The 27461-nt window shown below is 46.0% G+C and overlaps 1 protein-coding gene across 2 annotated transcripts in view; it reads right to left on the bottom strand.

The window, feature by feature from the left end:
- LOC146867068 (cGMP-dependent protein kinase 2-like) overlaps nt 1-27461 on the bottom strand; it is a 1824148-nt gene that overhangs the window by 631026 nt on the left and 1165661 nt on the right. For both annotated transcript variants that reach the window (XM_085603485.1, XM_085603486.1), the window contains exons 12-13: nt 24555-24691; nt 1096-1185 (exon numbers count right to left, since the gene is read on the bottom strand). In XM_085603485.1, the coding sequence (XP_085459611.1) occupies nt 1096-1185; nt 24555-24691 (227 nt within the window). The remainder of the gene's footprint in view (nt 1-1095; nt 1186-24554; nt 24692-27461) is intronic.

Here is a 27461-nt window from a genome sequence, read left to right as displayed (position 1 = left end):
TCTGTGGTTCGGCGTGTCCCTGGCTGGTTTTGTACAAGTCACATGAAGATGTAGGGCACTATAACAATACTGAGAGCAAGTCAACTGCTGGATGACTCAAATAACAGGGATACATGGGGTCCAGTCAATCCGGCACTGCTGTCTGGGTTTTCTCCAACTCCATAAGAAAAGAGGAAAGAGGAGTTATAGGTTTGTCCTTCTTTGTCTGCTGCCGGCCAGGTGCCGCATCGCCATTAACTGAGCATAGGCAGCACACCCGACTCATGACAGGTGGCAAATGGACGTATTGGAAAGGACGGTAGCAGAGGCAGTACGATCACGGGGAGTCCACAAGGATGAAAATGCGGAAGAGGATCTTGAGAGGTGGAATGAGATGGTGGGACAAGTGGGAGGGGAACAGGGAGACAGGACGGAGACTGCAGCTGGGGCTTTGACAGGTCAGGGATGGACTCCTCCCTTCCTTCCACTCCACATAACCGATGATCAGTCTGTGAAACCGCCTTAGGTGTGCCACACCTGTCTTTGGGTGGTACTTGCGATGGATGCCGATAATATAGTGAGAAGTATCTATGGGTGTGTGTGCTGTGTCATAGCAGGATGATCCTTGTTCAGTTTTTTAGTAAGGAGCCCCCAGACTTTGTCTCTTTTGTGCCTTTATCCCCCCCCTCCAATGTTGCACAGGACCATTATTCACAGATACTTTGATACCAGGATCCCCCGAAACTACTGTAATCATACTGCTAATTGTTTTTCTTTTTCATGCTTGAAAATGTCAATAAAGAGATATTAAAAAGCAAGATTAAGGTAAGGGTAGACCTCTTTAAGTGAAACTATGAAATGTGGGAGATTGTGGAGCCAGTGTGTGAAGGAAGTTAAAAATGTTTTACTTTGTCGCTAAAATTTTTGTTTCTCAAGAATAAGGCATTTGGACTTAGTTTGCCAAGGGCAATGATGAGTCTGTGTTCAATATAAATCTGTTTCCAAACCAGAAATATGTATGACATTTGTATGTTAAATCAATACCTTATTAATCTATTTATTTATAACTCATTCTGGTGAAAACAAAAAATTAACAATGGAACAAAAATATCTCACGTGTCCCGGAGTATGCTCCAGAGTTCTCCACCAAGGCACACCTCCAATAGCATGTACACGTATTTGGAATCTTTGAAGGTTTTATAGAGTCTATAAAACAGGAATACATGAATAAATATATCATTAGGAATTGTATCTAACATATTTGCTATCTTTTTGCAGTTCTCAACCTCAAAGATTAAAATGAGAAATATGGTGACGTTACATGTCAAAGTTTTTTTCAAATTCAATTGTAGAGTTATATATCATTTGTTCTCTAGGCTTGGCAATAAGGTTTCTATTTATCGCTCTTGACTAAAGGCTCAATGGTGTTCAGGTGCACTGCCGGTCTGCCCTGCTTGGTAAAGAAGCTAGCAGTATCATACATCTTTAGAGAATGCTTTAGACAGAACATATGAGGGGATAGCCTTTGTGAAGTATGTCTTCTGCCTCAGGCCTTTCAATGATCTGGTCTACTGAAGCTTTTAGGTGAGCAGGTGATACAAGAAGCATGTTTCCATATGATATATTAACTAATGATGTGAGGATTCTTTCCTGTACTCTTTCTGCTGAATAACTAATGATGTTCCTTCCTACTTATTCCTATGCTCAACCCTTGGTAGCTTGGCTGCGAGCAGGCAGGCTTAACTTCAAAGACAGGTATGTGAAGCATTTAAAAACACAATTTCAGTAAATAATTAAGACACAATGCACAATAAAATCCAACACCAATTTATAAACATAGGGAATATTTGTATCTTTAAAATGTCACTAAAATGACTAAAATCCAATGTAGGGAAAGGGAGATATGAATTTTTAAAGATTTAGCACTATATCGCACATAGAAACCTATAGCGCCTTATCGGGACATCTGGTTGAGATAGACCGGGTCAAAGTTTCAGGCTGACCGCAATGGAGCCCTGTGCGGCTGCTCCTCGCGGTAGGTCTCGGTCAAAGTTTTCACCTTCTGACTTTCTGGAGCTTTTCTTTCCGGGGTCCCTCGAAGCTCTCAGCCAGTCTGGATTTGCTGAGGGTTCGCCGGATTGCCTTGCGACAAGCTCCCGGCCACACTTATGGAAGTCTGACCTCCTGAACGTTCCAGTGGGAGAAACCAAGGATCCAGGCTGACACACGGTTGAAGGGAGACGGCTTGGCTTCTGAGGTTGCTCCCGGTCACCTTTTCTTCGTTCAGACTTAGAAACTTTTACAGAGCTTTTTCTCGCGGAGTCCCTCGATGCTCTTCACCAGGCCGGATTCAGCAAGGGTCCACCGGCCTCAGATTTTGCCTACTCCCGGTCAAACTCTGGAAGTAGGACCTACGGAGTTTTTCAGCGGGACACACCCAGACAGCAGGCCGACTCGCAGTTGAAGGCAGGCGGCTTGGCTGACAGGTTGAGTCTGTCCACTTATGGAGCTTTTTTCCAAAGTTGCTCCAAAGTTTTCCAAACTTCTTGACCTTCTTCCTGAAGTTCCTCAAAAGGTCTCAAAGTGTCTCAAACTCACTACAAGGGTTTGGAAGCTCCACGATGGTCCTTGAAAGTTGAGGACTTCAATTCTCACAATCCACTTGGACAAAACCCTTACAAATTCACTGGTAGTTCTCCAGGTTGAGGATTCTTGGGGGTGATGTTCCAGGGGAGCCCTGTTAACCTGTAGCTTGCAAGGAGACCACTCTTTAATCCTTTTACAGAAAGGTAGTCCACAGCGCTGTAGTTCCAGATGATGCAGAAGGTGCAATGTTCACAAAGCAGGCATTAGGAAATGCACATCAAACTTCCAGCATGGCCTGTCTTGCTTTCTTTAGTTTCAAGCAGCAGATCTGAGAGGTTCTGCCCTTCTCAGATACTTATTCCAATTTCTCTGGGTGAAGCAGGAGGTCACTCCTGTCCAGTGGGCTGCATGGTAACACCCAAAGGTCGGACCACTTCCTGCAGAGTGTGGCACTATTTTGTCCCAGTGTGCACCAATTCTTCCAAATTCATAATGGCTGATTTTCCAGCAGGGAGAGAAGAGCTGTCTAATTTCCATTGTGGCTACCCCTAGCATCTGCTCACTCCTTCCTTAATCCTAGCATGTGGCTGGGTTCAAGTTGGGGGGTGCCCAGGGCACAGGATGACTTTCCAACACCAATAAAGTATCAATCAGCGGTAAGAGTGCTTGTCTTTCACCCCTAACTTGGACTTCAAAGAAGTAGATCTGCGACTGAAAGTTGGTCAGCTGAACCTCTGTAACTTTAAGGGTAAACATAGGCAAGCAGTTATGGCCGGACAAAAGGGGTGTGGTGCAGGAAGTGTTGAGGTATAGTGCACACAATAATCAGAGATGCAATACAGGTGTACTGTTCTGCCAGAGATGAAAATAATCAGAGATGCAATATAGATGTGCTGTTCAGCCAGAGATGTCAAAATATTAAACTTTAATCACACCTCTAAGCATATAAACATATTTACAGAACAAATGGGAGTCAAATTGAAAAAACAGAAAGTACAGAAATCACAACAAAACTGTAATGCAACAAAGTACACTGGGTCTTCAACATTATACTTTGTTCATGATCACTAAATGATCAAATGTTCCATCATGAAACAGAAAATACATCACCGTAGCAATACAGGTACAAAAACTTGAGAATCATTTAAAAATGTTGGTAAGCATAGACTGATCATGATAACAAACTGATCGTGATCACCACAATATAAAAAGAAAGTTCACCATTTCTCTTGGCAAAATAGCAACACTACAATGAGGTCACAAATCTTGTAGTCGTTGACTCTAATGTGCACAGGCACCAAAAAAAACTAAAGCAAGGACACAATGAAAATCAACAATACAGTACACCAGTACAAAGGAACAATGTCTTAAAATTCTGAGAAGTTAGTTACTGTGCCTAGGAAGAAAAGACTGTCTTTTGTTCTGTGTTTAGGTTGATCTGGCACCTTAAAACTGAGGTACTGTATGACCTGGGGGGGTCCTAGAGTTTCTGGGTCTGTAGTTTTTCATTCAGACAGGCGAGACAGCAATAGTAATGAAAAGAAACAATCAGCAGTCTGTAGTACTGGCAGAATGCTTTGGTAACTACGTTCTTGGCATTCTGCTTTTAGTTCTAATGTTGTCATAGAAGAAGTTGCCTCCTAAGAATGTATTGATTCAAGTGGGGATCTGTTAGCTGGGGCAGTGACTATGGGACTGAGTGCTGTAAGGACCTATCAACTGTGTAGCCTTTACAAATAAACTTCTGAACCTACCTTGGCTCCGGCCTCTTCACTATAGAATTCTTGGCGATGAATTGTCTACAGGGTAGAACCCTCAGTGTGGATTTTCTTGAGGTCGTCATCTCTGGCACTGCTCTCATGCTGTGATTCTTCAGGTGTGAGCAGTTCTAATTCCAGTCTCTGGACATCTTCAGGATTTCTGCCAGCCTTTCTGCTCATCCTATTGTTTGGGTGCCTGTGTGGATCCGGAGCTTGCTCTTTTGTGCCGTCCTCCCTGCTGGAGTGCTGCAGTATGGCCTCAGCTACACCCACCAGCGCTGGTTCTCCACCTTTGTTGGGTGTGCAGAGACTGCCTTTTCCTTGTGTTTATTTTCTTGTTGTTTTGGGGCAGAGTGTATCCTCTCCGGTCCCAGTGCTTGTCACATGGTTGGCTCCAGTGCATGTGGTGGACTCATGAATTCACGTTGCAATGACAACAGGATCAGCAGCTGCCTCGCGCTCAGGTCCTGTGACTGATGGTAGACACACGCTCTGGCTTCAGCCTCTCCAGGGTAACTTCAGCCATGCCCACCAACAATCTGCATTGACTTTACATCTGCCTCGCTCCATCCTGGTACAGTGGCTTGTGTCTCTGCACCAGCAACAGATGTTTCCTCACGTCTCCCTGGGAACCGGATCATCTAGCCTGCTCTCTTTCAGGCTGTGCGGAGTAGTGCTGAGTTCTTCCTCAACTAATTTCTGTCTCAGCATGCAGATCTAATGACCATCACGATGATTTGCACATCCTTTATTATATGTATACTTCATGGTATTTATGCTAGGAACTTCATATTGTGGATCTCAGTGATTCTCACAGTTGGAAGACTGTAACAAGATTGTTTTTTTGTGTTGATTTACATATATTTTGATCTATAGTTCCTTTGTGTGCTATGTTCTAAATTTATATTGTGGATTTGTTTTATTTAGCGTGCACCATTTATATCTATTTGTCATACTTAATTATTTTATTCATCAATTCATTATTTCCTCTACAGAGTGACCAGTTTTGTGTCTGACTGCTATTGTGATACAGTGGGTTTGATTGCTGTTCGTGTCAGAGAAAACATTTGTTTGTCATTTTCCCTGATTCACCATGTGTATGATGCAAGCTGTCACGCCTCCTCCGGCCTTTCTAGACAGTCCTGGTGAACCATCTGTCAAGTGGGAGGTTTGGTTTGATGCTTTTGAAACCTATCCTGGGGCAATTTGGGCTCTAAGGTGTTGTGCGGAAAGGAAGAAGTGCTTACTACTTCATTCTGTAGGTTTTGAGGGCAGGTCCATTTCCAAACATTATCCTGACTTACCACATGATGATGCTGAGAATATCAATGAATATCAAGAAATGTATGTAAACTTAAAATCAGGTTTGACAAACAAACCCAGCCTTATGGTTTCAAGACACAAGTTTTTCAAGAAGAAACAGGCTGATATAGAAGATGTAGATGCATATGTACAGTTTTACGGAGGTTAGCGTCTGTTTGTCTATTTGAAAACATTCTTGGTCAGCATATTAGAGACCAGTTTGTTTTTCAATGCAAGGATAAACAAATTAGATAGAAACTTCTTGCTATGGGAAACCCGTCTTTAGACAAGACCATCAAAGTAGCTGAGAGCATCAGAATCCCGCAAGTCTCTTTGAAAGAATTGGATGACAAGCCTAGTGAGAGTGTCAATGTGGTGGTGGGGGCAAGTAAGTCCAAACAAAAGTTTGTCCACAATAGCAGTTTCACAAGTATCACGAAAAAGGTTGACAATAGTAGTCCCAACAGCAATAGTATGTGTTTCCGATGTAGTAATACCCTACACCCTCGGGGGTAGATGTCCTGTGGCAAATGTCACATGCATTTATTGCAAAAGAACAGGACATTTTACTAAAGATTGCCTTAAAAAAAATCTCCATATTGTTTGAAGAGATGTGGGTGACAGAGAATTGAATCCTCCTTACTGTTTCTCATGAAGGGGATAAGTGAGAACTGGTTGTTTTTTTTTGCGGATGTACTGATGTTCAAAGGGAGGAAGATAAGAGCCAAGATTTATGTTGCTGTCAACGGTCTCAACATCCTTGGATGGTTCCATCAAGGTTTATTTGGTATGGTACTAAGACCTGATACCAGAGAGCAAGTTCTGTTAGCTGCTTGCGAGGAGGAGGGGTTAAAAATGAAGGAGAGTTGTCCATCTGTCTTTGGTAAAACTCTCGGTAAGATTCACGGTTTAAAGCATAAGATTACAGTGAAGGAAGGTGCTGTTCCTCCTAAGCATAAGCTTAGGGGAGTTCCTTTCAGTGTGAGGGAAGTTCTCAACAAAGAACTCATGATTCTGTGTGACAAAGGGATTAAAGAACCCACTGGGTCTTCTTTGTAGTTGTCGCCCTTAGTTGTTGCTCGTAAGAGGTGTGGGCAATTGTGTGTGTATGTGGACTTGGGGTCACTCAGTAGGGGAATTTGGGTTGAGTCACACCCATCGCACAAAATCAATGACTTATTTGCTTGGGTCAAAGATGCTCAAGTGTTCTTCAAACTTGAATTGGCTAGTGCCTATCATCAGATAGCGTTGCATCCAGACTCACGCCCCCTTACCGCTTTTGTTTCTCCTCTCGGATGCTTCAACACCATTGAATGCTGTTTGGTTTGGCGTCTGCTGCCTCTGTATTTCAGAGTGATGCAGAATCTTTTTAGTGGGGTTGAAGATGTATTGGTGTTTCAGGATGACATGATAATTCTTGCCAAAAATACCCCATCTCATGACATTATTCTTCGAAAGGTTCTCAAAATATTTGAGAAACATGGGGTGGTCCTCAAGACTGAGAAGTGCGCTTTTGTGTGTAGAGAAGTAGACTATCTAGGCCAATTGATATCACAATAAGGAATTAGGCCTAGAAAGGGTCTTATCGAGGAAATAGTAAATGCTTGTAAACCAATGGACAATACTGGTGCTAAATCCTTGCTTGGTCTATGTGAGTACTACTTGTGGTTCATTCCGAATTTCACCACCATTATCCATCCCATTAGCAACTTAAGCAAGAAGGGGTTCAAGTTTGAGTGGTCTAAAGAATGTGGTGCTGCCTTTGATCTAGTCAAATCCAGTTTGAGTAGCAGCAAGGCTCTTAAACCTTTTGATCCAGACTTGCCTTACTGTGTCGCTGTTGATCCTAGCAAGGTGGTATTGGGAGCTATTCTGACGCAAGGTTGTGGTGATAAGGAAAATACTGTAGAATTTGCATTAAGGGTGCTTAGGAGTGCTGAACTCCAGTACTCGGTTATTGATAAGGGGTTGCTGGCTTGGCTGTGGGTGATTTTGAAGTATTGTCCATATGTTTGGGGGAAGCGTTTCAAACTACTTACTGATTAGACTCCTTTAGTTGCTATTCTTGGTTCTGGGAACAGCAAGTGCTGTACTCCTAGGCTTACGAGGATGGTTAGGAGGTTGTTGCAGTACCAGTTTGATGTGTTCCACATTTCAGGTGGGAAACATGGAAGGGCTGATTTCTTTTCCAGTTTTACACAGGGTAAATATGAAAGTGAAGAGATAGATTTCAAGGAGTTGTGTGATGAGGATGCTGATGACTGTTTTGTAACTGCTTTGGATATACCAGAACTTAATGTAGGTTCTGAGGAAGACTAGATGAGTGCTTTGAGAGAAGATACTCTTCTGAAACAAGTGTATGAGCTAATCAGAGAGGGCTGGCCCAGGGAGAAGGTGTTGTTTCCTTTTTTGCAACCATATTGCAAGGTTGAGTGTGAAATTTCTCTGGAGGATGCTATCTTACTATGTTCTTCGAAACTTATTCCTCTTCATTCGGTCAGACAAATTATCATCAGAAAGGTTCATGAGGGGCATTTGGGAGTGACACTCATGAAGCATCGCATCCAAGAAGCTGTTTGGGGCCTAGTGTGGATGCGGGGATTAATGAAATGGTAGAGAATCTTTGTGTATATGGAACTGCAGAAAAGAGCTTTAAGGTAGTGACACCTCCTTTATTACCCATCGAGTGTCCCTCCGGTCCATGGGTCAAGTTAGGGATTGATATGATGGACCCTTTTCAGTCTCTGCTGGGGGGTGCAAGTATGTTTTAGTTCTCATGGACTATGCATCTAAATGGCCGGAAATTAAGATGGTCAGTGTAGGAGAGTGGAATCTGACTAATGGTTGCCCCCAACTTTTTGCCTGGTATTTGAGTGGTTTTTGACTAGTCTGGCTGGGATCCTGCTATCCAGGACCCCAGCCTATCTGCTTCCTCTGTTAAACAATGTGAGTACCCTAGGTAACAACCAATTGGATGCTGGGCATACCCTACCAGTCCCTTGTAGATGGTACCCTAGGTACCCAGGGCATGGGTCCCCCAGTAGGCCTACCAGGGCTGCAGCACTTACTGTGCCACCCTGGGACAGCCACCCAAACTGACACCACCAGGCCACTACTGTAGTCTGGGTAAGGTGGTGCTAGCACCCCTTACAGGGATGTAGGTACCCTATATCCCACACCATTACAACACATATACTCTCATAGGTCACCCCTATGGCAGGCCCTGGTAATCCTACAGGGCTGGGTGCTGAGGTATGTGTGAGGGGGGACCCCTACGTGAGTGGGGCCTCTCTGCAACCTTCGTAAAATCGTTACTGGGTTGTTTGTAGTGTAGCCATACCATATACTCTTAACCGCATTATAAGTAAATTGCGTCATCGCGATAACTTGAGAATGGCTACACAGAACCATATCGTGTTTGGTGGCAAACATGAAGGAATCATACCCCCAGTCCAGCCATGGGCATGAGGGTACGATTCCCCCTTGCTAGAAGGGCGATATGGGAAAAGCGGTAGAATTTAGACACCAATTTAAAAGTGCACATGTACCACAAAATGGCAACTGTCCGCCACCTACACGACTCTGGCTGGCTGTTGCTGGGGAAAACCCCAGCCTCGCCATCTGGACAATAGGGCTCCTGTGGCAGGGAGGTGCCAGCACCTCCCCAGACAGGATATGTGGATTGGAACAGGGTGGGTGCACCAAATGTCCTTTCAGAGTTGCACGTAGGCAACTGCAGAGCTCCAATTCTGCATACACCGCCTGGAACCGGTTCAGGGGCAGGCTGCCCCTTGCCCAGGCGGGAAACACACAAAGGGGAGTGGGTGTAGCCACCCTTTCCCGCCTCTACTCTGATTGGCAGGCTCCATTTGGGACCATCCCCTAATCTTGAGGATATAAGTGAATAACATGGCCCCAGAGCCTCAGATTCGTCCAGAACTTAACAGAACTGACCTTCGACGAGCTGCTGCCCAGCTGACTGAAGAAATCTCCCTTGGGATAAAGGGGTTATCCCCCTGCTTGGCAGGCACCTAAAAGACTGCAAGATACCTGGTTGGAACTTCGCTGCTCTCACGAACTTCGACGCCTTCCATCAACCTTGAGGTGGGTCTCCAGTGCATCCCAGAGTCCTGTGAGCGTGCCCAGCAAGTCTGAGCAGCGTGGACCACGTGGGTGCCGAGATCCCTGTATACCCCGAGACCCCAGCCACCTCTTGCATATCACATGACCCCGACCAGTGGGGAAGTTGTGCTTTGGCCCATTTCTGAGACAACCTTCAAGCAGCATCCGTGCCAAAGCTCAGCTCCCTAGTCCGCTCCGGTGGCCCGTGGGAGCCCTTTTACGCACTCCATTTTGCTGCCTTCCGCGGTCCCTTGTCTCTCGACTTGTGGGCCCTGACGGAGGACAATCTACCTTTCCAATAGATCCCCTGGTTGCTCCAGGCCTGCTCTGCGCTCCCTCCAAAGGAGAGCACCCTCAGACCTCGTGGGTCTGCACCAGCAGCTACTTTGTACATCTTGCGTGGGTTGCGGTTGCCAATGCTTAGTGGATCCAATCGGGACACTAACACCGCAGCGACCCTCATCCAATGTGGGACAGTCGCCCTCCAGAAGCTGGCCTTCCTTGAAGCCTCCTGGAGCCCGTGACTGCAGAGCCCAGCTGTACCTTCCTCACCTGAAGCACCCGACATCCACGAGCTCCTTCCTGTGAGCTCCCTGGTCACTGTGCCGTGACCCAGACTCTGTCCCCTCTGCTTTCAGGTCCTTCTCTACATTTCCTACATCTTTAATCTTCACGACTTCAGCGACGCTTTCAGCTAGCAGCAGTTTGGACTACTTTTCCATTGAAAATCAGCCCGCGACCCGACACCAGAATCGACCTATGCACCCGGCTTCCCTGGGGCAGGTAACAGTGGTACTTCGGTAATCCCGTGGTGGTGGGCTCTCCAAAGCCTTAAGTCTCAAGTCTTAACTTTGTACTACTGCTAGAAGTGTCCTTTAACTTTAAATATTCAACCGCGACATTCTCCATAGGCTAACATTGCGATCCCGACAGCAGCTTCTCGCACTGCACACGCCTCCCGTGGGTCCCCTTCCTCATAACTGTGGGTGGATTCTGAAGGGGCAAGCGATCCTGAATGCCCTAGGCATTGCCTGTAGAATTGTCGTGGTTCTTATACCACTATTTTAGTATATGGTTTGGTCCCCCCCGGGGCCCATTGATTTCTGTGCTATTTATTGTGTTTATAAATGCTTGTTTAACTTGTAACTTTGCCACTAGTCACATAAAGTGTCTGTGGGATTCTACTTAGAATAAATACATATATTTTATATATATACCTGTGTGGACTACTCTTTCATTTGGTTATTCAAGAGGTAATTATGGTAAAACAATAAGCTTAACACTCCTTCAAGACTTAGCCTGAAGGCTGCTCTCCACAGATACCACTAGGATAGCTTTCTTTAGAGGTTGTCTTAAACCTACCATCAATAAGAGCGAATTGGACTGGTGCAAGGTGTCCCTATAACTAGGAACAGCATATGCCAGGCCAACTTCTCACATTGGTGTGCAGCGGTTGGATTCAAGCTTGCCATTGTTTTACCAGATAACAAATTGAATTTCTAAAGTGAAAGCCACTTGGTACCAAAGGTACAAATAAATTCAAGCTAGAATACAATAAGTTCTACTGAACTTGGAGTTGTGTGTAGAGGGTTTAGCACACCTTGACTACAACTCAAGAGAGGGTTCAGTAGGCCACACTTAGTGTAGGTAGATACACCACTATCACTACACTAGACATGTCTTCAGGTGCAGGTGCCATTAAGGCTCTGGAAGGACCCCAAAGGGTCCCAGTCGATAAGTATGATCATCTCTCCTTTGCTGAGCTCAGGGAGATGTGCACCCTTAGAAAACTGAAGACAAACAAAGGTGCCAACACCCAACGCCTCAGGGAAATCCTGCTCATAGCAGACTTTATGGAGACCATAGGGTCTGGTGGGGTAGACAGGTTGGGTGGGCATCCATCAGAAGAGGACACTCCCAGAGTGGACTCTGATGAGGACCAGGAAGAGGATGAAGATCCTGACCTGGAAGAAACAAACCACTCACAGCATGGAGGTGATGGCCCAAGAGGCACTCCCTCCACCCTTAAAAGGGGAGTGGTGGATCCAAGAAGGAACAGATCCCCCTCAGTGGGATCCAACCATTCTCAGAGATCCAAAGGGTCCTCTGCCTCTTCTCAGAGAAGAGAATCCTCTCATGAGAGGAAATGCAGACTGATCAAATTTGAGCAGGCTAAGCTTCAGCTTAAAAGAGAACAGTTAGCATTGGACAGGGAAGCCCTGGAGCTTCAGAAAGCTTCAAGAAAGTGGGGTCTAGAGATCCCTGGTGGCAGTAATGAAACCCCTAGAGTTAGAGAGAAAGTCCCTGACAATAGGAACCTCCACAAGATTGTGCCCCCCTATCAGAATGGGGATGACATCCACAAATGGATATCTGCTCTTGAGAGGGCCTGTAGAGTACAGAGGGTCCCAGTAGAGCAGTGGGCAGCAATCCTGTGGCTCTCCTTTTCAGATAAAGGAAGAGACAAGCTCCTCTCTGTAAGAGAAGAGGATGCAGATGATTACTATATCTTGAAAGCTGCTTTAATAGATGGGTTTGGCTTAACCACTGATCAATACAGACTTAAGTTCAGAGACACCCAGAAAGCACAGAATCAAGATTGGGTAGACTTTGTGGATTGTGCAACCAAGGCACTGGAAGGTTGGTTAAATGGCAGTAAAGTTAATGATTATCAAGGATTGTATAATCTCATAATGAGGGAGCAGATTCTTAATAATTGTCAGAACCAACTTTTACACCAGCACCTGGTGGACTCTGATCTGACCTCTCCCCAAGAATTGGGAAAGAAGGCAGACAAATGGGTCAGAACCAGGATTAGGCCTAAGAACCAAGTTGGTGACCAGAAGAAGGATTCCACTAAGCCCAAAGAGAAAGGAGGGGATAATAAAACAGAAAATTCCCCTGAAGAGCCACAAAAACCCAGTGCTGGGGGTGGGTCCCAAAATCCTTCCTCTTCAAAAAAGAAACCATATTGCCATGTGTGTCAGAAGCCTGGCCACTGGAAAACTGACTCCAGTTGTCCAAAGATTGGCAATAAAGAAAATATTCCTCCAAGTACTGCTCCAACACCTCCTGTTGCTACTAGTAGTAATCCCCCTGGTGGTGGGAGTGCACCCAAAAACGTAGTTGGGTTTTCTTGGGGAACGCAGGTGGACCCTGGCCTAACCAGATCCCCTGCACAAGCAACTCTAGTCTGTGATGGTGGCATGGGGTTTGCCAACTTTACCATGAGCCCCAGTATTCTGGGCAGGTACTGACAAGAGCCCATGATCAATGGTCAGAAGTCTGTGGCCTATAAGGACACAGGGGCCAGTGTCACCATGGTGACCAAGAGGCTAGTGCCCCTAGATCAGCTTTTACCTGGGTTTAGCTACCAGGTGACCAACATAGATGGAATCAGGACAGATCATCCCATGGCAGTGGTAAATCTCAGCTGGGGAGGGGTCACTGGCCCCAAGAGAGTGGCAGTGTCCCCAAGCTTGCCTGTAGATTGTCTACTGGGGAATGATCTGGAAATCTCAGCCTGGGCTGAGGTTGACCACAAGGCCCATTTGAAAATGGTAGGAATCCCTGACCTGAACCTCCACCCCAGGAAAAAATAGAAAGAGTGAAGCCTGAAACTATGGATCACTCTACCCAAACAGAGAGCATAGGGGAAGAGGAACAGTCCTCCCCCCACCAGACTACAGGTAAGGGTCAAGTTTCTCAGGGAACTGATCCTGCCCCTTGTGAAGTAACTGCCCCAGAAGTGAACAGGCCTGGCCTGCCCACCTCTCTGATGGCAGGGGACCCTTCCAAGGTGGTACCCAGTCTGGAGCAGGTATCCTGCCCCTCTCTACCCTGCCTCAGTCAGCCCAGGGCTGCAGAGGTCAGGGAGGTCAGTGGACCCTTACTGGGCCCCTGTCCAGAGGAACCCCCTGATCAACAGATTAGGGACACCCAGCAGAGTAGTTTCAGCCAGGTGAACATTCCTCTACAAACTGAGGGATCCCCCTTACCCTTAGGTATAGGCACCCCTCAAATGGATGTTGTTGGGAACAGGGAAACCTGGGGCCTAGTTGCCCCAAACCTTCCAGGACCCTCCACTATTCCAGCCAAAGGGATCCAACCCCCAGCTGTAGGCAGCCAGATGTTGACCCTTAGGGCCAGATATGACACAGTCATGGGCAGAAAGGCTTCCATAGTGGCCAGTGATCTGAGGAGGTTGAGACCAACCCAAGTAGGGCCTCACTTCCAGACTCAGACACCCCACCAGCCCACCTCTGACCCAAAAACCAATACAGGTAATTTCCCTAGCCTTTGGAGAAACTCTAGAACTCCTTGGGGTAAGATTTCCCAAGTGGACCATGAGACAGGGAGCAACCATGCTAGTGCAGGTTCTTCCTTATATGGCCACTCAGGAAATAAAGGCTTATCTGGACAAGGTTAGCCTTATCTCCTTTCGTTTGGGGGGGGGGGGGGGTTATGTAGGAGAGTGGAATCTGACTGATGGTTGCCCCCAACTTTTTGCCTGGTATTTGAGTGGTTTTTGACTAGTCTGGCTGGGATCCTGCTATCCAGGACCCCAGCCTATCTGCTTCCTCTGTTAAACAATGTGAGTACCCTAGGTACCAACCAATTGGAAGCTGGGCATACCCTACCAGTCCCTTGTAGATGGTACCCTAGGTACCCAGGGCATGGGTCCCCCAGTAGGCCTACCAGGGCTGCAGCACTTATTGTGCCACCCTGGGACAGCCACCCAAACTGACACCACCAGGCCACTACTGTAGTCTGGGTAAGGTGGTGCTAGCACCCCTTACAGGGATGTAGGTACCCTATATCCCACACCATTACAACACATATACTCTCATAGGTCACCCCTATGGCAGGCCCTGGTAATCCTACAGGGCTGGGTGCTGAGGTATGTGTGAGGGGGGACCCCTACGTGAGTAGGGCCTCTCTGCAACCTTCGTAAAATCGTTACTGGGTTGTTTGTAGTGTAGCCATACCATATACTGTTAACCGCATTATAAGTAAATTGCGTCATCGCGATAACTTGAGAATGGCTACACAGAACCATATCGTGTTTGGTGTCAAACATGAAGGAATCATACCCCCAGTCCAGCCATGGGCATGAGGGTACGATTCCCCCTTGCTAGAAGGGCGATATGGGAAAAGCGGTAGAATTTAGACACCAATTTAAAAGTGCACATGTACCACAAAATGGCTACTGTCCACCACCTACACGACTCTGGCTGGCTGTTGCTGGGGAAAACCCCAGCCTCGCCATCTGGACAATAGGGCTCCTGTGGCAGGGAGGTGCCAGCACCTCCCCAGACAGGATATGTGGATTGGAACAGGGTGGGTGCACCAAATGTCCTTTCAGAGTTGCACGTAGGCAACTGCAGAGCTCCAATTCTGCATACACCGCCTGGAACCGGTTCAGGGGCAGGCTGCCCCTCGCCCAGGCGGGAAACACACAAAGGGGAGTGGGTGTAGCCACCCTTTCCCGCCTCTACTCTGATTGGCAGGCTCCATTTGGGACCATCCCCTAATCTTGGGGATATAAGTGAATAACATGGCCCCAGAGCCTCAGATTCGTCCAGAACTTAACAGAACTGACCTTCGACGAGCTGCTGCCCAGCTGACTGAAGAAATCTCCCTTGGGATAAAGGGGTTATCCCCCTGCTTGGCAGGCACCTAAAAGACTGCAAGATACTCGGTTGGAACTTCGCTGCTCTCACGAACTTCGACGCCTTCCATCAACCTTGAGGTGGGTCTCCAGTGCATCCCAGAGTCCTGTGAGCGTGCCCAGCAAGTCTGAGCAGCGTGAACCACGTGGGTGCCGAGATCCCTGTATACCCCGAGACCCCAGCCACCTCTTGCATAGCACATGACCCCGACCAGTGGGGAAGTTGTGCTTTGGCCCATTTCTGAGACAACCTTCAAGCAGCATCCGTGCCAAAGCTCAGCTCCCTAGTCCGCTCCGGTGGCCCGTGGGAGCCCTTTTACGCACTCCATTTTGCTGCCTTCCGCGGTCCCTTGTCTCTCGACTTGTGGGCCCTGACGGAGGACAATCTACATTTCCAAGAGTTCCCCTGGTTGCTTAAGGCCTGCTCTGCGCTCCCTTCAAAGGAGAGCACCCTCAGACCTCGTGGGTCTGCACCAGCAGCTACTTTGTACATCTTGCGTGGGTTGCGGTTGCCAATGCTTAGTGGATCCAATCGGGACACTAACACCGCAGCGACCCTCATCCGACGTGGGACAGTCGCCCTCCAGAAGCTGGTCTTCCTTGAAGCCTCCCGGAGCCCGTGACTGCAGAGCCCAGCTGTACCTTCCTCACCTGAAGCACCCGACATCCACGAGCTCCTTCCTGTGAGCTCCCTGGTCACTGTGCCGTGACCCAGACTCTGTCCCCTCTGCTTTCAGGTCCTTCTCTACATTTCCTACATCTTTAATCTTCACGACTTCAGCCACACTTTCAGCTAGCAGCAGTTTGGACTACTTTTCCATTGAAAATCAGCCCGCGACCCGACACCAGAATCGACCTATGCACCCGGCTTCCCTGGGGCAGATAACAGTGGTACTTTGGTACTCCCGTGGTGGTGGGCTCTCCAAAGCCTTAAGTCTCAAGTCTTAACTTTGTACTACTGCTAGAAGTGTCCTTTAACTTTAAATATTCAACCGCGACATTCTCCATAAGCTAACATTGCGATCCCGACAGCAGCTTCTCGCACTGCACACGCCTCCCGTGGGTCCCCTTCCTCATAACTGTGGGTGGATTGTGAAGGGGCAAGCGATCCTGAATGCCCTAGGCATTGCCTGTAGAATTGTCGTGGTTCTTATACCACTATTTTAGTATATGGTTTGGTCCCCCCCTGGGGCCCATTGATTTCTGTGCTATTTATTGTGTTTATAAATGCTTGTTTAACTTGTAACTTTGCCACTAGTCACATAAAGTGTCTGTGGGATTCTACTTAGAATAAATACATATATTTTATATATATACCTGTGTGGACTACTCTTTCATTTGGTTATTCAAGAGGTTATTATGGTAAAACAATAAGCTTAACACTCCTTCAAGACTTAGCCTGAAGGCTGCTCTCCACAGCTACCACTAGGATAGCTTTCTTTAAAGGTTGTCTTAAACCTACCATCAATAAGAGTCGAATTGGACTGGTGCAAGGTGTCCCTATAACTAGGAACAGCATATGCCAGGCCAACTTCTCACAGTCAGGGAAGCCAATGCTGCAAGTGTGATGGTGTTTTTGAGGGAGGTTTGTATGGGAGAAGGGTTTCCTGAGGTTCTCGTCTCAGACATTGGAACTCAGTTTATAAACAATGATTTGGAAACATTTCTGATTTCATGCGAGGTAAAGCACTTGAAGAGTTCTTTAGATCACCCACAGACAAATGGACTTGTGGAAAGGATGAATGGTGTGGTGGGAGAGTGAATGAAATGGGCAAAGCCAGGGAACCATGATGTTGGCAAGTCTTTGGACAGCCTGTTGTAGTTTTATAGGACAACAGCACACTCTGCCACCAAAGTCTCACCTTTTGAGCTTTTAAGAGGAAGAAGGCGAACACTAGTTTTAGACCTGGATGAATGAGTGGATGGCTCATATCAGAATCTAATGTGGTGAAACGTATAGACATTGTAAAGGAAAATATGTTACAGACTCAAAATAAACAAAAACTCTTGTAGGATGGGAAGAAAGGTGCTAAAATTGTTCCTCTGCAGGTGGGTAATCTGGGTTGTGCCAAGTCTCCCATTCATGTCAAGAAAGGGAGGAGTAAATACAGTGCACCTATAAGGGTTAGATCGGTGGATCTTGTTCAAGTGGAAGGGAGACATTGGTGGAATCTTTCCAAAATTGTCTAGGTAAGAACCAAAGTTGATGGTGTTGTTGACAACGATGCCACTAGTAGTTTGCCTTGTCCTAGTAAGGGTGGCAAGATGTATGACTCACCCAGGATGGAGATTCTTAGGAGAAGCTCTAGGGTTGTAGTCACTCCCAAGAGGTTCTATGAATGATTATAATGTTTATTATGTTTTTTCACTGTTTTGTAGTTTGTTTGCTTTTATTTGTTTTTGTTTTGCTTTTATGTTCTTTTGTTTGTTGTGTTGCAGAAAAACAAAAGTTATGAAGTACTGGTACAATGCTTTGGTAACTACATTCTTGGCATTCTCTGCTTTTAGTTCTAATGTTGTCAAAGAAGATGTTGTGCTCTAAGAATGTATTGATTCAGGGAGATCTGTTAAGTGCGGTAGTTACTGTTGGACTGAGTGCTGTATGGACCTGTCAACCGTGTAGCCTCTACAAATAAACTTATGAACCTACTGTGTAGTCTTCACTACACAGTCTGATTAACATAAAGAGGTACAAACCTTTAGGCACAACTGGCTTGGCCTATATCGTACTTGTGTCTTTCAGTATAGGTAGGTGGCAAGCAAGACAGGTGCTGGGCCACCACCCAAGCAGAGGGGATGATGAAGAAGAAAAGTAGGAGCCAGTGGAGAGATGAAGTAAGTATGTTCACCAGGCAGAATCATTACTCAACACACCTGGGCATTTAGCAAAAATTGTTTTTGATGCAGCAATCCTTTGGTCTATGGAGAGAGCTAGAGAGTTTTTTTTAATTTCCGTATTCAGGTTTCCTACATTCTTCAGATGGTTCGAGTTTTTCCACACAGGAAAGGTTATGGCAGACTGTTGGATTTGGCCCTTTTTTGCAGGGTCATCCCTAAACTTTTTGCCTTCCTCCTGTATTTTTCCTGACCTGGCTGATTTATGACTCTGGGCACCTTACCACTGCTGATCAGTGCTAAGGTGCATATGCTCTCCCTATGGTAAAATGTATTATGTGAATTGACTTCCATGTTTGGCTTATTTGGTTTACTATCAGTCCTTAGTAGAGTGCACCAGGGGTGCCAAGGGCTTGTATATCCAAATGCTGCTAGTGGGCTTGCAGCACTGGTTGTGCCACCCACAGAAGCAGCCTGGTAAAATGTGTCTAAGGTCTGCCATTGCAGAACCTGCATGCGGTCTGGTACTGTCATGCTGACTGGGCAAGTGTCCCCACTTGCCAGTCCCCTAAACCTTCCCTTACCTTCATGTTAGTCACCCCTATGGTAGGCCCTAGGGCAGGGTGCATTGTAAGGATAAGGTCGGACATGCCCTGAGGTGTGTGGCATGTCCTAATAGTGAATTACAGCCATTTTCGTTTTTCACTATTGTAAGGCTACCTGCTCTCCATAGGCCAGAATGGGCTGCTAGATTATAACACTCTATAATCCTAGCAGGCTCAGGAAGCATGGTAGAAATTCATGTTTAGTATGCCTGAACTCAGAATAATAAAATACATCTTTTAGTAAAGGTTATTTTAATATCCTGGGTTTGCAAATGCTACTTTTATAAAGTTAGCCTTTGCGTGCCTAACCATCTCAGTCCTCCTCTGGAGGGGAGGGCTATCTTCTTTGTGTGTAGCTTGAGTGACAGGGCTGGGAAGTTCCAGGAGACAGGCTGGGGCTGCCAGGTGGTGAATAGAGAGATTACACCAGGATGGGTGGGAAGAGTGCACCTTGACTCTGAATAGGGCAGTGCTCTGCCTCCACAATGCTGGCTCCACCCCCTGGGGAGCGTCTGATGTCTCTGCCCTGCCTGCTGAAAGAAGAAGCCAGAATCCCAACAACAAAGTGCTCCTCACTGAAAAGAACTGGACTGGGATTATGCAAAGGCCCCCCTGGCCTGTAAAGACAAAAGAAACTTGGTATAAATGTAGGAGCCCTGCTCCTAAGAAATCAGATCCTGATTGAACCACGAAGAAACTCTGCCTGACCAGAAGGACCTGGAAGAAGCTGAAGAAGGAGTAACTTTCCCTGGCCTGGGGGATTGGCCTGCAGTTGGTGCCTTGCTGAGAAAGGAGAGGAAAGGACTAAAAGAGACTTTGCACTTTGTTTCAACAATCTCCAAGGGCCTGGAAGAAGAGCTTGCCCCCTGAACTGAGTCCCAGGACCATTGGACTCATCTGCCTTCCAAAATTGAGTTGCCTGGACAATTGTTGCTTATTTCCCGCTGGATTTGGCCCCAGTACGACTCGTACCCCATCCGCCGCGAAGCCGTGTCTTTGCCGCCCGGCACCGTGTGTCTACGCTGATCCAAAAGCGATAGTACGCACCGTATCCCTCCCGGCCGCATCGCACCTAACCTTCCCCGCCGATTCAAGACGTACAACCCTGGCTGCCGAATCCTGTACGCCAGACCCAAGCTTGGCTGTCCCTCAGGTACGGTCCGTACGCTGCTAACGTACTGCACCGTGCCGTGCTCAGAGCCGAGACGCCGCATCGCACCGATCCTCCCCGGACGCTGTACGGCGCCGAGAAGTGTCACCGCCTATCCGCACCGAAGGTACGGCTGGAACGCCACGGACTCTGCAAGCTGATCCGGCCCATCCGCACGTATCCCTGAAGGTCCCGTACCAACGCCGCGTCCCGACGCCGCGACCCGACCAGCATCCGAATACACTGCCGAACTACGACCCGGACCCATCAACTTGTCCCGCACTGTCCGTCGCGGAACCCACGAACTTAATATACTTTGTTCTGTTCGCACCGCAGCGTGCACGTCACGGACCCCGGAGTCCGCACCGATTGTTTGACTCGTACTTTCCTTGTTTTTAATACGGACGAGTCGCACACCCAGGTACGAACCGTACAAAGCCTGAAAAGAAGCAGAATTGAGTAAAAGAAGCCTATTTTTGCATTTTAAGCCTTTTTACAAGAACACTGAACTTTAAAATAATACTGTGGTCATTTTAATCGTTATTCTGGTCTTGTGCTAAGCCTTATATAAAGAGAACTATTTTTGATACAACCTTGACTGGTGTCCATTTGTGGTGTGTCATTGTATTACTGTATGTGTTCACAAATGCTTAACCTATGATGCCCTGAGAATAGTCTTGACTGCTTGTGCCACACTACCTAGAGGGTGAGCAGGGGTTATTTGAAAGGGTGATCCCCTTATCCTGACTTAGAATTGAGAGTCCCTGCTTGTCGCAAGTGCATACCTGTGCCAACTAGAGATTCCCAATTCTAACACAGACCAACAGAGTTACAGCTTTGCCTTAGGTTTGTTCCTAGTCAGGAGGAAACTGATAGCACTGGGCTCTGTGTTCTTGAATCACCAATAGCAGCAGTGTCCAAAAGTTATGAGCCCAAAAGGGTATTCAGTGACCTGTTGTTCTGGCAGTTCAGCAATAGCCAATTAGAAAGAGTGCATTCCGTAGATGTTCAAAATCCAGCCTATCACGCTAGTGTACAGTTTCCTACTAAAAACTGGTTTCTAGGAAGTACACCATTAGCCCTCCTCCACAAATGGATTGCATTAACCACTGGCTAGGTCAGTTGGCCACATCCCCCATCCAGGGGCCTTCTTTGATATGAATCCTTGTGTAATCATGCAGGCAGCCTTGTAAATATAGAACATGCTAGGACGAAGAAATGGGAAAGGACTGACCATATTATTCTATGTGGGCAGCATCCACCCTCCTTCTTGCAATCAAAATTCTTATAAATAAATATTCTCAAACATCTAGGGATAACCTTAAAGATAAATGCACTGGTAGCATCCATACAATAGTTACAGTGTGCACACGCTCTGATTATAATGATCGATATTACAAAAAATATGCACATAATGGTCACAAACATCTCATACACACAAAATAAACATGAAGAAGATCCCCCTTCCTCAAGCCTCAGAGTAAACGTATGTGCAGAGGCTTTTAGGCAGCTTTCTTGGGTACAGCCAATTTACACCCAAAACTGTTAAATGATGCCAAAAGCCAAGGCAGGTGCAGAAATGACCAATAGTAAAAAAAACTCAGAACCTGAAATTCTTAATGACACCGCAGACGACTCCAACCACGATTCCCATTTTGAGCCAATGCAGTGCCTCCCGAGTAAGGACAGTTGCTGAAAATAATTCAGGCATTCCTCCCATCACCTTTTTGTTTTTCTGAGGTTTTGAAGAAGGCTGCAGGCTTAGGAGTCTAATAGATGGTCTCTCTGGGCTCACCAGAGGCCATATTAGACATGCAGCGCATTTTGCTTCGTTGGCTAGGCCATGAAGGAAAATGTGCTGTATTATGATGAATACGCTGCCCCAAGAGCATCGCAGTCATGTGAAAAATGGAGCAGCTGCTTTAAAGCTGCCCCTTATTATTACAGTGCTGGTGGCAATTAGCCTGTACTTTGAAGTGGAATAGATATCCCCTTGCAAGCGGGTGCAGTGAGTGACTCCACCCGCCTGCAAGCATATGTTCGGGGGTGCACAAACCTACTTTCCCCTCTCCAGAGGGCTACCATCTGAGTGTGCACTGATAGTGCGTCCCCTTTTAGGTGCAGTACTGTCAGTGAGCCTACTCAGAGCTTCTTGCCTCTGCGTCTGCAATATGGCACAGAGGTAAAGGAATTCCCTCATTTGCTTGTAGCACGACTCCATGCAAATGAGGGAATGTCCTCTGAACATATCACTGGTTCTTTATGTGTGCCAGTGCTATCAGTATTTTTGAAGGGGCCACACAAGCGTCTGCGGCCCCTTCTGTAATACCAAAGTGCCCCGGGGGCGCTCACAGCAGGTGCAAACACCTGTTGCGCCCTCAGGGCAATTTTATAATAAGGCCCCAGAAGAGCACAACATGATCCTAAGGGGTCTTAAAAAACCAAAAGTACAGGGGAATATATAGAGACAAAGGAAAAATGATAGGTATGGCCCAGCGTGTTACGAACATTTTTACAGATCAGACTGCAAAGACAACATAAATGTGTTAAAACCAAGCCTTGTGCATCATTGTCCATTCAGAGAGTCAAAAACTGCAAACATCTAGCCTTAAGGAGTTGCACTATATTCGGCATGTACTTTAATATTGCACAGTGCACCAGATTCTCCTGTACTTACTCAGATATGTTACATGCTTGGATCATTAAGAGCTTGCAGCATATCAACCTTGTACTGCCTAAAAGGAATCAACAGTCTAGTCTTCTCTGACCCATCTCCCTTTTCTTCAGTTTACCATCATGATCATTAAGGGAAGTAGGATTTTGCAGACTCTGCCACCAAATATCTCAGACCTCGCCTGATCCTCTTGGACTAAGAATAGTCAAGTGTGCCCCCTACTATGGACCCCATTCAAGTTCAGGGTCCTCCTAGGGGTGGACCGATCTCACGGAATTTGACACTGCAGAATTTAATGAAGTGACAAAAGAACTCAGCTAGATTCGATGGAGTACCACCAATGAATGGCAATAGACATGGTATACTGCTCCTGCTGTGATTTAGCCCCTGTAACGATTTCTGGGCTGATTTTGCTGCTGCTCGAGTGGACCACCTGTGTTGGAAAAATCTCACTGGATGTCCTCCTAGTGATCGAAAATCGCGCCGGGGATTACAGATCTCACTTGTGCTTGCCAACTTCATGTTTCGTGTGCATGCAAGAAACAATTCTGCCACGCAGCGATTGACAGAATTTGGCTGAAACTCCACGTTGCAAGAGTCGGTGGAACTTAATATTTCGCCCAACCCAACTACAAAGATATCATCTTCCCCCAAACCAGAGTGGCAGGATCAAGGCCCCATAGGAAGATCTCCTACATGTTTATCACTCTGCAGAACTGAACTGTTGAATGTTCCATAGTTTTACACACTCGACATACACTCCTCTGCTGGGGCGCATCCTATCCTCTCCTTGCAGGTTAATTTAATCAGTCACACTCGGCCCAATCACACCAATTGTCTTCATTCATTTTTGTTTATAGAAACACAGTGTACTGATTCCTACTAGGATTATCTCAATGGTTGTCTATAAACCTGCAGAAATAGCACACTTACTGAAAACACACACTGTGTTCTTCTCACAAACCATATTAAAGACACTCCCATGCAAGGATTTGTACAAACATAGTTATGAGGGAGAACATAGTGATCTCTAGGCCCTAAGTACAGTGACTTTAAATGCAATTTGGTTTTCTGATCTGTTGCTTTTACAGGATTGGACTTCCCTATAAGCTAATCAGGCAGTGCTGGTCTGACAGATCAGTGTGTGGGCCGTTTTTTTGTCTGTTTGTGGACCAGTTTTATGGTCCGGTGGGCCAGTGTTTACTATTGATTTCTATGATGTTACAGGAAATATTGCCTGCAGCAAGCACAAATGCATACAGTTTCTCATACCTTGCAGAATAACTATGCGACTTGTCTTTAAAAGCTGAAAACTGCACTGGGCCACTTTTATTTTGGAGACGGGCCCATTTTCTGTCCCTGCCCAACCCAACACTTTTTAGCAGTGGTCACTACTCCCAGGACCAGAGGTCTCTGAATCAGGAGAAAGTTAATGTAAATCATCTGGATCTAAGCAACTGGTACTCGGAATTAAAGAGCTCCAGCCCACCCCTCTCCAGGATAGAGGGAATTTAGAACTGCATTGCAATCACTAATAGGACATTGAAGGAACAGCAACAATGCAAATTGATATAAGCAAGAGATCCTACTAAACTAGAACTGCAATGTGGACTATATAATTGAAATATTAGATGTGCTTAAACTGTCAAACAAAACAAAAATAAAGGGAAATTGTGAATTTGCAGGACTTAAAACAACAATGCACTTTCCTAAATAATAAAAAAGGGCAAAATCAAAACCGCAACATCTGCTTACTTGCACAATTTTTCACAATTTCCAATCCATGGTTCTGTTTTCTGTTGCTACATGTTTTCTTCACACCATGCCATGCACTTGCAGAGGCACACTACAGTATACAAAAATGTTTCACCTGATGATGAAGGGTGAGTTTATCTGCTGCAGAATGTTCTTTTCCCAGTAAACATGCTCCTGTTGATGTGTTTCAACAACGTGTTTCTTCTTAATGCATTTGAGGGCAAAAGTTAGATCTTCATCCTTAAGCTTCACCTGATTACACAAGAGGTGAAGAGAGAAAAAACCAGTAACACCAAAACATGTATTCAGAAAAGACAGTGATTCGGTTTTACAACAAGACAATTAGCTTTTAAGATGAATCGGCAGTCTCACTTGGTTGAAAAATGTTTGAATAAGGTAAAGGAGATGGAACACCTATTGCAACACACAGAAGCCAATATGGATTGGTGAAAAAGTGATAATGTGCTGGAATCAGATTACAACACATTTATCATGTTTAACTGACCTAGAATAATCTAGTGCTAGGGCATTACAGTAATTGCATATCACAATACTGAGTGATAAAATATCGTAAGTATATATAGGCAAGTGTAGATTTACTATTCTTAACTCCACATCTCCATACCTTGGAGATTCATATATCATCAAGTTACATATATATCAGTTATGTATAGCCACTCTATATAATTCATGATATTTTAGTAGTCTATAATTTGGTCACGATATTCTGATATTCTTTGATTCTGCACTGTTCTGAATGTACCCAAAATTATTATCACTAGCAACATTGTGATGGTGCATCAAAAGATGTAGGATGCTGCTCCTACACTTACACGTCATCTACAAAGGATTGATCACACCTATGCTTTAGCTAAAGCCCTGATTCCAAGTGATATGCATGAACAACAACAGTTTCTAGGAAAAGGGTCATTGTTTCACAGTCAATAAATATCGATGTGCTAAAGTGAGGTGCCAACACAAAGAGCTAAACTTATAGTGAATTATTATTATGCGCAACATTCACACATAATAGAGACACAACATAAACAATGCAGTGACACTTTTGGCATTTGGGAAGGGATTGAAACTTACAAGTTTGGCATTTCGGAAAGGATTGGAACCTACAATCTTCCATTTTTATTTATAGACTGCTTTAACAAATTATGACCCCTGTCCCATTGTTTGTTTTTCTGTAATACTATATGTACTGTCTAAAGTATTTTGTTTGTGTAATACGTTGAGCAGTAAGAATTTTAGTACTGCATTGTTTATGTTGTGTCTTTGTTATGTGTGAATTTTGCTTATAATAATAATTCACTACAATGTTGATTCTTTGTGTGGGAACCTCACATTAGTACATCTATATGCATTGACTGTGAAACGGTTACCCTTTTCCTGGAATGTAGGAAAGTGCTTCTTTTTTCATGGCTAGTCCCTACATTTGCCTGATGTGATTTTGAACTGCAAGTTCACTGGATCCCTGCTAACAAGGTTCACAGTGTCAGATCTCTTTCTAAAAACACTGTACCACCACCCGGGACCCTTCACTATGCCAATTTTCTTATTTACTCTTCTGCACAATTGCTAGCTTATCGTGCCGATTGGCCTATTAGCAATTCCTTGGTGGCTCGCCTTAATATTCTTGGCATCTCTCAGTTAAACTACACTAACTTGCCACCTCACCTGCTTAGACTGCAAACATTGGCGTTGCCTTCTGAATATCTGCATCCGTCGCCCCAACCCCGTGCAAGTCCTCCCCCTATGGCCACCGCCTACCTCCTCAATACCCGCTCTGCGGTCAAACATCAAGTGGAGCTCTTTGATCTCCTGGACACCACTAAGCCCAATGTTTTGTTCCTGACCGAAACCTGGTTCACTCCTGATTCTTTGTCAGATGTTTTAGCAGCCCTTCCCATCCCGTACTACGTCCTGTGTGCCGACCGCCCGGAGGGGAAGACCGGCGGTGGAGTGGTGATGATAGCCCGCTCCAACCTCCAGTTTCAACCTCTCCCCCACCCCCCCATTGCAGCAGTTGACTGCTTGGTTGTTCGCTCCACCAACCTTGCGACCTCTCTTACCTGTGTGCTTCTCTATCGGCCCCCTCAGTCAATGTCCCACTTTATCCCTGCCATACAGGAACTATTGGCCACTCTTGTTATCAATAATTCCGCGGTACTACTATTAGGAGACTTTAATTTCTGGCCTGGTGATCCTCGGGACGACCCCATGTCCGAAGATTTCAATAATACCCTTCACTGTATGAACTTCACATCTCATATTTCTTTACCCACCACACACACGGTCACACACTGGACCAAGTCCGGTCCGCCAATCAGTCAATTTCCACCCCCTCGGTGCTTCCCTGTGCATGGTCAGACCATTTTTTGATTTCTTTCATTCTTGACCTGAGGGTGGCTACTAACCCTTCCCTCCCCAAAAATATCTATGCCCGAAACTGGAACCGTGTGGATTTGCCAGCTCTTTGCCGTTCCCTAGCGTCCTCATCTCCTGTTTTAGCTGACACCTTCCCTAACTCTCAGGTGACCACTATCCATAGTTGGCTGCTCGCTACTTGTGACCAAGTTGCCCCCCTCAAACGGGTTAGAATATGTCGCTCCCATGACGCCAACAGATGGTTCACCAACGATCTTAAAATCCAGAAACTTGCGCTTAGGCAGGCTGAACGCCGCTGGAGGCACAAGTACTGTCCGGATCGGAAGGCTCATTATCTGGCCCTTCTCCGGCATTATAAAAAAGCCATACTTTCAGCCAAGTCTGAATATTTTTCCCAGAAAATCCATCAAGCGGCCAATAAACCCAAAGAGATCTTTACGATCGTACACAAGCTCGCAGCCTCTGATAGAGTTGCCCCTAAGCCTACCCTCTCTCAATCCCTCTGCAATGCCCTCAATGACTACTTCATTGAGAAGATTGCTAAGATCAAGCGCCACATCCCGCAGCCTCCCCCTTCTTTCTCTTGTCCCTCACCACCGCCTACCCTCCCCACCCTTGACCATTTCCC

The sequence above is a fragment of the Triturus cristatus genome, chromosome 1_2 (genome assembly GCF_964204655.1).
Source record: "Triturus cristatus chromosome 1_2, aTriCri1.1, whole genome shotgun sequence".
NCBI classification, from domain to species: Eukaryota; Metazoa; Chordata; class Amphibia; order Caudata; family Salamandridae; genus Triturus; species Triturus cristatus.
The sequence above is the reverse complement of the archived record's forward strand: the minus strand, read 5'-3'. Positions and strand labels throughout refer to the sequence as shown.